This window comes from Rattus norvegicus, chromosome 6, assembly GCF_036323735.1.
Source record: "Rattus norvegicus strain BN/NHsdMcwi chromosome 6, GRCr8, whole genome shotgun sequence".
NCBI lineage: Eukaryota > Metazoa > Chordata > Mammalia > Rodentia > Muridae > Rattus > Rattus norvegicus.
This window is the reverse complement of record NC_086024.1, coordinates 128,544,022-128,555,517: the sequence shown is the minus strand read 5'-3', so window position 1 is coordinate 128,555,517 and position 11,496 is coordinate 128,544,022. Positions and strand designations below refer to the sequence as shown.

Here is an 11,496-nt window from a genome sequence, read left to right as displayed (position 1 = left end):
AATCATTGGGAGGCCTGAGATAGCCCAGGGAAAGTCCTTGCATGGCCACACATTCATTCATGCCTCTCTGTTTCTCCCACCCTTGCCTGATTCTTCCCCTCCTGGTGCCAGGCACCTCGCTCCCCACAGAGTCCATGCCATGGTGCTTCTTAACGACACCAATGAGTCCCCTGCCAGGTGGCACAGGGCAACCACAAATACTGACGCAACTCCAGCCACACTTTGATATTAAAAATAAAACTAGGGGACAGGATGCAGTGTCAAGTTAATTTGCAGAATTGCATGTTTACCCTCACTTTTTATAAAGCCTCCCATTGGTTGATGCTCAGGGGGTGGGGACCACCAAATGGTGAAGGCCACTGCCCCTCTCCTCTAACCATTAACCAGCAAGATACCAGCAAACAAGATTTAGTAGGAGTCTCCCCGAAGCCTTACTGTACGTGTGCTAGGATTCCTGGGCAGCAAAGCACAACCAGAAGGAACAGCCGGAGCCCACAGCAGCAGACGTGAGTCACCCCTGAGAGCAAGCACTCTGTGCCTCTTGCTCCTGCCATGATCCCCACCTCGACATCTGCTGCACTCCAGAACACAGCCATGCCTGTGGCTTGCTTGAGATTTTAATAGATGAGCATGATGGGCAGCTAGTTATGGCATGAGGCAACCATGTGGAAGACTTCTCAGATCCCACAGTCAGTGGTTCAGCCACTGGGGTTTGAGTTCCCCTGGACTCCTTACCTTGCAGGAGGCTGTCACCTGTTGCCTGATGGAGCGGCCTTAGCATCCAGGAATGGGAGGAAATCTCAGACCTCAGATGGATTAGTGCCAGGTAGCACTATTGGGTGGGGTCGTAGTGCACAGCTGGTATACACAGGGACACTCTAAAGAGTGCCCACACACCCTCTGCCATAACTCCTCATTTGGTAACTTATAGTGGGGGTGATGCAGCTGGAAGGAGAAGGACCTGCTTCACTCTGCATCATAACAAAAGCTATGATGCCTAAATCCCTTCCTGGTCCCAGACACAGAGGAGTGGCAAGGAAGATATTACTAGAAACACATGACCCTTAGCCTTTTGTGTTGGCTGGCCTTAAAGAGTCACCTTGCTGGCCAAGTGGTTTTCATAGAGAAAGTAAGAGGTGTGGCTCTGAGGACAGCCAGTCCTACACGGAAGCTCTGCTTCACCCAGCTCTACAATGAGGTCTAGGATGACTCCCAAATGAGTCTGTGTAAGTCATACACTGATGATGGCCACTCCAGGCATTCATAACAGTCTTGTGCAGCAGGGGGATTTAATCTCCATCCTGCAGATCTGACAGAGGGAGAGTGAGGCACACAGTTGCACCCAGAAACAGCAGGAAGAGAAAGAAGGTCCAGTCTACTGTTGACTGGGGTCCTTCCCCAAAGGGGATTCATAGACAGGTATGACCCAGTGCTGAAACCAAGATGTCCCTGTATAGAACACAAGAATGGGGACAGAGAGAAGGGGTGGAGAACGGCTTCCTGGAAGCAATGACCAAGCACCTGAGTCTCAAAGACCAAGAGGGAATGAGCCAGGGAAGAGAAGGAAGGGATGGGCCTAGAGTAGAGCCACAGGAAGCAGAGTCAGAAGAGGGCCATCTTTACCTCCAGGTTTCAGGCCAGGCCAGAGATCAGCAAACACTAGGGGATTGTAGTGATCTGCCCTGCCTTGCCTGCCCTGTCCTGCCCTAACCTCTGACCTGGTTTGCAACAGAGTAAGAATGGGGGAGGGGGCTGTGACACTCAGCAGTGCTGCAGCCAGATGGCGAGCAGTCCAACATAAGAGTAAAGGAATGGGTCATGAGGACCTCTAGCCCCCATCAGTTAGGGTGAGTCCCATAGGGGTACTGGGGGACTCCTGTAAACTCAGCTTCTGCACAGTGTCCTGCCCTGACCTCTCCTCAGTCACAGATGCTATCTTTCTGGATTGGGTAACCCTCAAAACACTGATGTCTAATTTTGATCCATGGCTCATCTTGTCTGAAAACTTCACCAAGGGATGTGTGTTCCGACCAAGTCCACTAGCCCTTGCCTCTCCTTTGGGTCTGACTCTCCTACATCCTACATCCTTCTCATCTTGACGTGCTCTGTAAAAATAAAAAAGATACTTCATGTAGAGGCTGCTTCGTGTAGCCAGTGGGTGCACAGGAGTAGGGCCATCTACTGAAGCCTGGCTAGTCTCTCAGGAGTGGCATTACTAAAGAGAATTGATTCTCCCTATCCCAGATGCCACCAACGCAGAGCCTGGTTTGCTCATAGATGAGCATGACTCTCAAGCCTACCTTGTCAGAGAAGCTTCTTTTTTGCCGTATACAGTGGTTAACACAGAGGCCATCAAGTCAACATCAAAGCTTTTAAAAACCACATAGAATGTTAAAGGGTGGGTTTGCACAGTAAACATTCCAATGGCCCCTAGCTTGCTGACTTGTCTGCACCCTGCCCTTTGGTGGCTTCCTTTATCACTCCATCAGCTTCCAGTTGATGTCCAGTGACTTTTCACTCTGACCTGGAGTCCAAAGGAAACCCATTTTGCAGAATTTAGTAATGTGCAAACTATGTGTGGTTTGGCAAGCGCTCTGTTTTGAAGGAAAACTTGGTCAGACATAGATCCTCTATCCTTGATTAACCTTCTTTTTTTTCCCTTGAATGTTGAATATGTGATTTGTGTAGGTACCTTAACCTGTGAGAGTTTCTGACTGCCTAGAGATGAATTAATGAAGTTTATTTTGTGGGTTTAAAAAAAAAACTTGCATGAGAATATAGGCAAAATGCTTGGGGGGTGTTAGGCATTTAGCAACCACACTGAGTCAAACACATCTTCAAATGAGGATCCTGAAGCCCAGAGCTCTGGGTTGCCTGGGTCACAGCCAATGTGAAGGAAGGATAGGGACAAAGTGGGCCTTTCACAGCGCCTTGTGCCCCTGACTGTATGACTGTCATAGCATCTAACAAGCACTGTTGATTTGGCAGGGCCTGGTCAACTGAACAATGTCACTCGCCCTGTATACCTGCCTCCTCTGGCTCTGCACCAGTGGCCTCTGGACTGCCCAAGCCAGCACTAATGAGAGTTCAAATTCTCACCGAGGCCTGGCTCCCACCAATGTTGACTTTGCCTTCAACTTGTACCAACGCCTAGTGGCCCTAAATCCAGACAAGAACACCTTAATCTCCCCAGTGAGCATCTCCATGGCTCTGGCCATGGTATCCCTTGGCTCTGCCCAGACTCAGTCTCTCCAGAGTCTAGGCTTCAACCTCACAGAGACCTCTGAAGCTGAGATCCACCAGAGTTTCCAGTACCTCAATTACCTTCTCAAGCAGTCCGATACTGGCTTAGAGATGAACATGGGCAATGCCATGTTCCTCCTCCAGAAGCTGAAGCTGAAGGACTCGTTCTTAGCAGACGTCAAACAATACTATGAGTCAGAGGCCTTGGCCATCGATTTCGAGGACTGGACTAAAGCCAGCCAACAGATCAACCAGCATGTCAAGGATAAGACACAGGGGAAAATTGAGCATGTGTTCTCAGACCTGGATAGTCCAGCCTCCTTCATCCTGGTCAACTACATCTTCCTCAGAGGTACTGCTCTCCCCTCCTTATCATGCTAAGTTCCCTCTACCGCAGATTTCTCTAGAATCCCCAAAGCCATCCCACTCAAAATGGCCTAGAGCTCTCAGCCATCTCTGACCAGGTCCTACCCCGTAACAAATGCCAATCTCTACCAGGTTGGAACTAGGATCTCCACAGGACTGTTCTTGAACACTTCTTAAAAGCACTGCTAAAATTATAGATTCTAGAACTCATGATAGACCTCCTGGAATGAAACCTCTACAGGACAACCAAGAAGGTGTCATCACTGTGTGCCCCTCCACCAATCTAATGTTGCTTTGGAGACACCTCATCCCCGAGAATCAAATATGTAAGTCTTGTATAGTACAGATTCTCAGGGGAAGGTGATGATGCTTCCTCCTTCCCAGGGACATTAGGCAACCTTGGGGAACAGTTTTTTTTGTCACAACGAGGGGTGAGATAGGATGAGCTATTTGTGTCCAATAAGTAGAGACCAAAAAGGCTGCTGAACATGGCCACTCACAATACTAACCATAATGTACACAAACACAGGTACACATACGCACATATGCACGCACAAGCAAACATACAGAGACCACACGCAAATACACAAACAGATACACACAGCCCCCACACCCCCATGGTGCCATGATCCCTAAATATTCAGACTATCAAGGTTGAAAGCCTTGGTCTAAAATCTTCTACTTTTTCTGTCTTCTCAGAGTTGTGCCTCAGCTCTTTTCTTCCTCTAAGTTCTCAAGACATAGCAAACACACACACACACACACACACACACCACACACACACATACACACACAACACTGATATACAATCACATACACACACAATACTGATATACAAACACATACAGACCATACATATACACACATACAAATACACAAACACATACATACCTCTCTCTCTCTCTCTCTCTCTCTCTCTCTCTCTCTCTCTCTCTCTCTCTCTCTCTCTCTCTCCAATATCAAATTCCTCCCCTGTCCTTGCGCATCTTGCCTCCACCAGAGCCCACAAGAGCCTCCCAATACAGTGCTATGACAAGTTATGGCAGAAAAATAGCTGTATGCATTTGTTAGCTGACAACCATGGAAATCAGGAAAATGGAATGGGTCACTCTGTGAGGAACTAGCTCCTGACAGAAGAAGCTGAGGGGGAAGTGCTGCCATCAGACAAGTTTTGACTCCTTCTAAGAAGCAGCATTCTTTCTGACAGAACTGACCAGTACTACCACAAGCAAACAGGCTGGATGGTGACCCCACCAGCTGAGGGTAACAGGGGACTGAGAGCCTGATGGCATTCTGTATCCCAACTCTATGCTCAGGAAGCCTCACTGTCTGCTCTCTTTCCAAGCGGCAGAGGCATGAGCCTCCTCCAGGAATGGGCCACACTGTCAAGGTGGCTCATTTCTCCCCAAACCAGCTCCTCTCTCTTCCCACCAGAGACCCTGAGTTCACAGCTTGAGTTCTAGGACCACTAGAATTTTCAGCACTGAGGCCTACTTCTGACCCAGAGGCTCAGGCAAGCATCTAGCTTAAGTGGGACATATCCTAAATCCGAGAGACCCAAAGCTGTTTTTTCTCTTCCCTCGCCCCTGGTCCCTAACCTCCTGGGTTTGGTAACCAGTCTCAAGCAGAGCTAATCCTCAGCCATCCAAGAGGCAGGGGAAAGAACAGCCCAGCTTCCTGCTGCTGCTCCACTTGGTTGCTTGTAGAACAGGCATTAAGCCCCTGGAGAATAATCAAAACTCTGGAAATCTGGAGCTATTCTTGGCACACTGCAGGTGGCTGCATAGCTGGTTCCTACAGAAACAGTTGATGAGCTGTTGCCCCAGAAGAGGGTATCCAAGGATTATTTTTAATTTCACAGTCCACAAACCTAATCATTGATATCCACCTCATTTCTTCTCTCTCACATCTTTCCAGGCATATGGGAACTTCCCTTCAGCCCAGAAAATACTAGAGAGGAGGACTTCTATGTGAATGAGACAAGCACCGTGAAGGTGCCCATGATGGTCCAGTCAGGCAGCATTGGTTACTTTCGTGACTCAGTCTTCCCCTGCCAGCTGATACAGATGGACTATGTGGGAAATGGAACTGCCTTCTTCATTCTTCCAGACCAGGGCCAGATGGACACTGTCATCGCTGCACTTAGTCGGGACACAATTGATAGGTGGGGCAAGCTTATGACCCCAAGGTAAGCCCTGCAGCCAGCTTATGTGTTTCTGTGTGTGTTTCTGGGAAATGAGGCAGGTAGAGTTTTCTTCTCTTCAATATACACCCACACACGCACACTCGGGTCTTACTTTTCCCATAGGCTGTGAGGTTCTCTAGCCCAGAAGTTATACTTATGATTCCTCTATCCAGAGGTAACTTGGGACATGCCACAAATCCAGTCGTACTTTCTTGTGAATTTTATAGCCATACCCATCTTGAATATTGTATTTTTATATCAATTCCTTATAGAGGGAGCTCACCAAACACTAATCTCCCATTTTTTTTTTTATTTTCTTGGCTGGCTTTACTATAAAAGTAAGCCTCAGTGTAGATCTTTGGAGCTTCTGTAAAATACAATGCAATTGGCATTTGCTTCCTGGGCAATGAACCATAGTGGAAAAACTCATGGAGAAACAAATGTTTAGGTGCCCAGTGCGAGCATGATGCTCTAGCTGCATTTCTTTCTTAAGAAAATGTCTTGTAAATGAGTTTATACTTTTATGTCTGGACCCTGTGGTGTGTATGATCTTACCTCAAGGTATGGCTCCTATTTCATTTTTAAAATTCAGTACTCAAAATTAAACCAAGGGTCTCTCTTTTCTAGACTTACTACTGCACTTTATCTCCAATAACCCCCTTTTAAAGGCAAAGTTTACCCAGACCGGCTATCAACTCATTCTGTGCCTCAAGCAGGCTCTGACACATCAAACTCCTGCTCTGGGGTCTGGAGTTGCTAAGATTACAAGATTGTGACATAAAGTCCAGGTTCATTTCTTTGTAATTATACAAATATCTTTAACAATCATACCCTTCCCTCCTTGTTCACAACTTTTAACATGCTCTTTTTCTGACCAGATTGTATATATTTTTTAGATCTTTCCACTCTGTTCTTTTGTTCCTGATCTCACTGTAAATCTGCACCCCCTGACACCTGTGCCCAAAAAAAAGGGCATCCAGCAGAACCCATGTCATGACCTGACTGCAGAGTTACCTTGAAATGTCCAGTGCTATGTGATTTTGTTCATCATCTTTAAATGCATGCAAGTCTCAAGGCATGAACAAAGAGTGGATTGCCAGAATGTAACATGAACATCCTTTTGTCCTGTTCCCCACTCCGCTCTTGTTCCCACTTGAAACTCAAACAGGAGCACTCTTTACTCTCTATATAGATATGATTCATTCTGATCTTCTGAGATCCTACTCTAATCACATGTTAAGCTCCTTTCTATAGACTTGTAGAGTTTCTGTAGCCCATATCTCCAAACATTTCCAAATTCCTCAAGCCAGTTCTCAAGGCTTCTAAACACATTTTCAAGTATTCACAGAAATCACCCCATTCCTGATACCAATTTTTTGTGTTGGTTTTTTTCTATCAATACTAGAGAGAAACATTAAAAAAGATGGAAAGATGTGTTTTTGTCTTCTGTTTCAGAGGCTTCAGTCCATAATAACTTGGCTGTTGTTTTTGGGCCCATCTGTGGTGAAGCAGAGCACTGGCTCCCTTTTGCCCCTTTTGTTCAGTCAAGACACCCAACCCTCACTTAAGATTAGTCATCCATCTATAATTAAACCTCTCTGGAAACACCATCACAGATGCACCCAAAAGTGTGTCTCCTAGGAGATTCTAAAATCCACAATGAAGAATAATCATTACAAGTTCATCTCTTGACAACTTAATACTCAAAACACCATTTTTAAACTATTAAATCCTATTACTGGCCCCCATAAGTGCATAACTATCCCATAATGCAAAATGAATTTAATACTTCTTTAAAAATTCAATAGGTTTAATATTATTGACACTGCTCAAAAGTCAAAAGTTTCTTTGAGACTTGATGCAGTTGATACAATGATCTTGACTGTAAGTCCTTGTAAAATTAAGAAACCAGTTTACATACTTCTAATAAACAACATTACGGAGTAAAATTTCCAATGACAAAAGTCTGGATTGGGAGAGGAGAGATAGAACAAAGCAAGACTGAAATTCAGAAAGACAAAAACAATATCCTGCAATTTTATGTCTGGCATCTAGATCTCTTGGTGGCATGACCTAGGCCCCGACAGCTTTGGGTAGCCCCATTTTCTCACGTTTTCTGTCTAAAGATGATGAAGTCTCTCTCGGGATGATTCCACTCTGTGCCTAAAGTTTCCTTGGCAGTTATCCCAAGGTCATATCATTTTCAACATTCTGGGATCTACATTGTTTGGTCTCAGAGACTTTCTGGAAACTTAGTGCCAGCCTCTATGACCCTTCGATTTTGCATCTCTCATGCTACCAAATTCTACAATGTGGATGATGTCAAGTTCTGCTGTCTGGTTGAAATGCTACCCCTTGAACCACAGACATGTGCCTTTGTGTCTGATACTTAAAAGATACTTTCCTAGGCAGTTATTTTCTTACAGGTATCTTGAAAACTCTATTACTTCAGGTGCTATCTTTTCAAATGATAATTTAGAGCTCTTGATGAGTGAGTGGAAATTTGCACTCAAGGCTCTTTTCTATTATCCCAGTGAAGAGTTCCTGGTTTCTCATTAATAACATTAATCTTTTTAACAAAAATATGGTCACTTTATCTAAACCCATCCTATCCCCAAGTTTAACCAGGATAAGCTATTTTCATTGCCAAACTATCTATTCTCCACACCTTTCTGTTCTGATTTTCTGATATTCCTCCCTGTAAATCTGAATAAATTCAGCAAGTAATAACAATGCCACAATTTAAATAATGTTTTCTTGAAAGGAATCATCCAGGGAATACCTTTCCCTCTAACTTCTTTTACTTCACCCTGAACAGGCAGGTGAACCTATACATCCCGAAATTCTCCATATCTGATACCTATGACCTTAAAGACATGCTGGAAGACCTGAACATTAAGGACTTGCTCACCAACCAATCAGATTTCTCAGGCAACACCAAAGATGTTCCCTTGACATTAACGGTAAGTGTCTTGGGAGCCTTTCTCCAAAATCTACACTAAAAATCTTAATAGCAAGCAATACAGCCTATTTATTAAAGATCCCATAGGTCCCAAATGACAAACCCCAGGTTCAAGCCCCTTCAAGCACAGTTCAGTAAACAGGGGCTCAGCAAGAAAATAACCACACAGAAAGCTAATGACTAGTGAGGGTCATAGACATCTTGGCTACCATGGGATGGGTGGCTACCCATCCCATGAAGCCTCACAGAGGATGAACAATGGAAAACAAAGTTGTCATGATGGAAGTGAGAGCAGCCCCTGGCAAAAAGAAGTAGAAGACAGGGTGGAGGTCTCATTGACATCACACCAGGCCTTCTACTCAATTTCATGTTTCAGTTTTCAGCTTGATGTTCTGAATTCATAACTTTGTTCAGGACATTTTGATTGAATATCTACTATGTACCTGTGCTAGGATCTGGATCTGTTTCCGTTACTCAGATGTGGTCACTGTCCTCCAAACACAAGGGTTCAGGGTGCATGAAAACATTACTTAATGATCTATGAGTTCAATTAATGTGTTGTGTGAATGGGAAAGTCCTTGAGAAGACTCAGCCACACAAAAGTCTCCTTTTTATCATTAATTTATTTAAAAAAAAGACAAGAAGGGGTACTTTTCAGTATAACTGCATAGTAGTGTTGAAGAATTGACTTTTCTAAGCCCTAAAGGACATTGATTAGTGATGGGAGCTTTAAGTTCATATTCAAGGGTAATACACATTGTCCCAGTACTCAGAGGGATCCTTAACTTAGGGTGAAGAGCTCAAAGTGCTCACAGAGTTAGCAGAAAAACAATCATTGGCAGCAGCAAGAACAGTGGAATGCTTGACCTTCGACCTGTCAACTCAAAAATCTCAAGTCCTTAAGAGCTACTGCAGAGATGCATTCCAATCATGGCTCAGCTTCTGCCTGGCTGCAGGAGCCCATCCCAGAGAGATTCTGAGCCCCTCAGACTTGCTGTGAAATGAAGTTGATGAGAGAGTTTCCCCACAGGGGGTACAAAGAATACATTGACTGTCATCCATTGTTTAGTTATCAGGGTAGGATCTGTCCCAGGATTTCTAAACCAGCTGTTGACCATTTGGCTGTCTTCGGACTTCTATAGAATGCTAATCATTAAAATGAACACCCCAACAACCAGGGCTTTACATTTCTGCTTCAATCTAGGCTTTCCTAAGCCAAGTAGGCACAAGCACATCAGACAAGATCCACTCTGCTGTTTGCATAGCAGATTAGACAGAGTGCCATCTCTTAAAGCCCTGGGTCTGGTAAGAAGAGCCCAAGACTTGCTCTGACCTCATGTGGTGGGTGTCACCTGCCATTCCAGCGGAGAGAAAGTTGGGTGCAGTCTGAGGTCAGAGCTGCTGTTTTGCTACAGAGCACACACATGATGTTTTGAGCACTTTGGCTATTTCACCTTCCATGGAACACACAGTGCCCCTGTGATGGGATGTGAGCAGCTCCTGCCTCCTACCAGGGATTTACTTCCTGCCTTTGGTGTGTTTCTCACAGATGGTCCACAAGGCCATGCTACAACTGGATGAAGGGAATGTGTTGCCTAATTCTACCAACGGGGCTCCCCTACACCTGCGCTCTGAACCACTTGACATCAAGTTCAACAAGCCCTTCATCCTCCTGCTCTTTGACAAGTTCACATGGAGCAGCCTGATGATGAGCCAAGTGGTCAATCCAGCCTAAGAACGTGTCCTGAGAAGCCTTGGTGCCATCTGACTTTGAGGGATGGAAGCCTTTCCCCAGTCTTCTCAGGGTCTCCCCAACCCAATCTACTTTTAGATAACTAGCAATGAGTAGCCCTTGTTGCCACTCTCAAGACAAAGTCACTTGAGAAGGGAGCACTGAGAAAGAGGTAACAGTTATTAAAGGATGTTTTTGCAAACTCTGGTGTCCCCTTTCTTGATTTAAATATAGGCAGTGCCTTATCACTGTCTTCACATGGGGGTAGAGCAGAAAACTCTCTAGGGTGTCTAGGGTCTTTCACTTCTCTAGGGTCTAGGGCACTAATCCTATTCATGAAGGTTCCACCCATTTGACCTAATGTGACTCCCTGATAGGTTTCAAATGCTAGCTATCAAAATGAATCAGTAAGACATTAAGTTCATAACATATAGTCCTACCACAAGAGAGGTGAGTCCAGCCAACAAAGCCACCTCTCATTCTGATAGGAACCACACATGGGCATGGGCATCTTCGATCTCAGTCACAGGTCCATTGTGTAGTACGTGGCTTCAGAGGGGGACTGGACTGAGACAGAGCCCAGTCAGGTCACAGAGTGCTCATAAGATGAAACCAGAATAGTGTGGTTGTCTTTAGAAAGTTTGGGGAAGAGGGGCTGGCAACTTTTAGACGCACAGTGGAAGGGTCATGGTGGCACGGACCGAGTTGACAGAGAAGAAAGCAACAGATGTGTGGTATCAATTCTAATACTTGATGGTTCTCTTACTAGAAAAATCAACACACACACACACACACACACACACACACACACACACACACACACACACACACAGATGCAAACTCCCAAGACTTGGGCCAGCCATGCTGAGGCAGTTCCCCTGCCTCTACCCAGAGTGCCTCATGTTACCCTGAGCAGAAAACGGTTTCTGCCCCACCATGGTTACAGTTTTCTTTTGTTTTTATTTTTGTTTTTGTTTCTCTTCATTTTTTGCAAGCCAAAGAATAACC

General features: G+C 45.1%; 1 protein-coding gene across 1 annotated transcript; it reads left to right on the top strand.

Annotated features, from left to right (window-relative positions):
- The first annotated feature begins 453 nt into the window (after positions 1–453).
- Serpina6 (serpin family A member 6) lies at positions 454–10,690 on the top strand. Its single transcript, NM_001009663.1, has 5 exons — positions 454–506; positions 2,989–3,595; positions 5,527–5,797; positions 8,613–8,757; positions 10,306–10,690. Exons 2-5 carry the CDS (start codon positions 3,007–3,009, stop codon positions 10,489–10,491), a joined length of 1,191 nt encoding a protein of 396 aa, NP_001009663.1. The 5' UTR covers positions 454–506; positions 2,989–3,006; the 3' UTR covers positions 10,492–10,690.
- Positions 10,691–11,496: the final 806 nt, after the last annotated feature.

What these genes read in the sequence shown, in the direction of transcription:
- Serpina6 (NM_001009663.1), top strand. Translation starts at nt 3,007, where the DNA reads ATGTCACTCGCCCTGTATACCTGCCTCCTCTGGCTCTGCACCAGTGGC. An exon ending in CAACTACATCTTCCTCAGAG is followed by an intron (nt 3,596 to 5,526) that starts GTACTGCTCTCC and finishes ACATCTTTCCAG; the next exon opens with GCATATGGGAACTTCCCTTC. An exon ending in ATGTTCCCTTGACATTAACG is followed by an intron (nt 8,758 to 10,305) that starts GTAAGTGTCTTG and finishes TGTTTCTCACAG; the next exon opens with ATGGTCCACAAGGCCATGCT.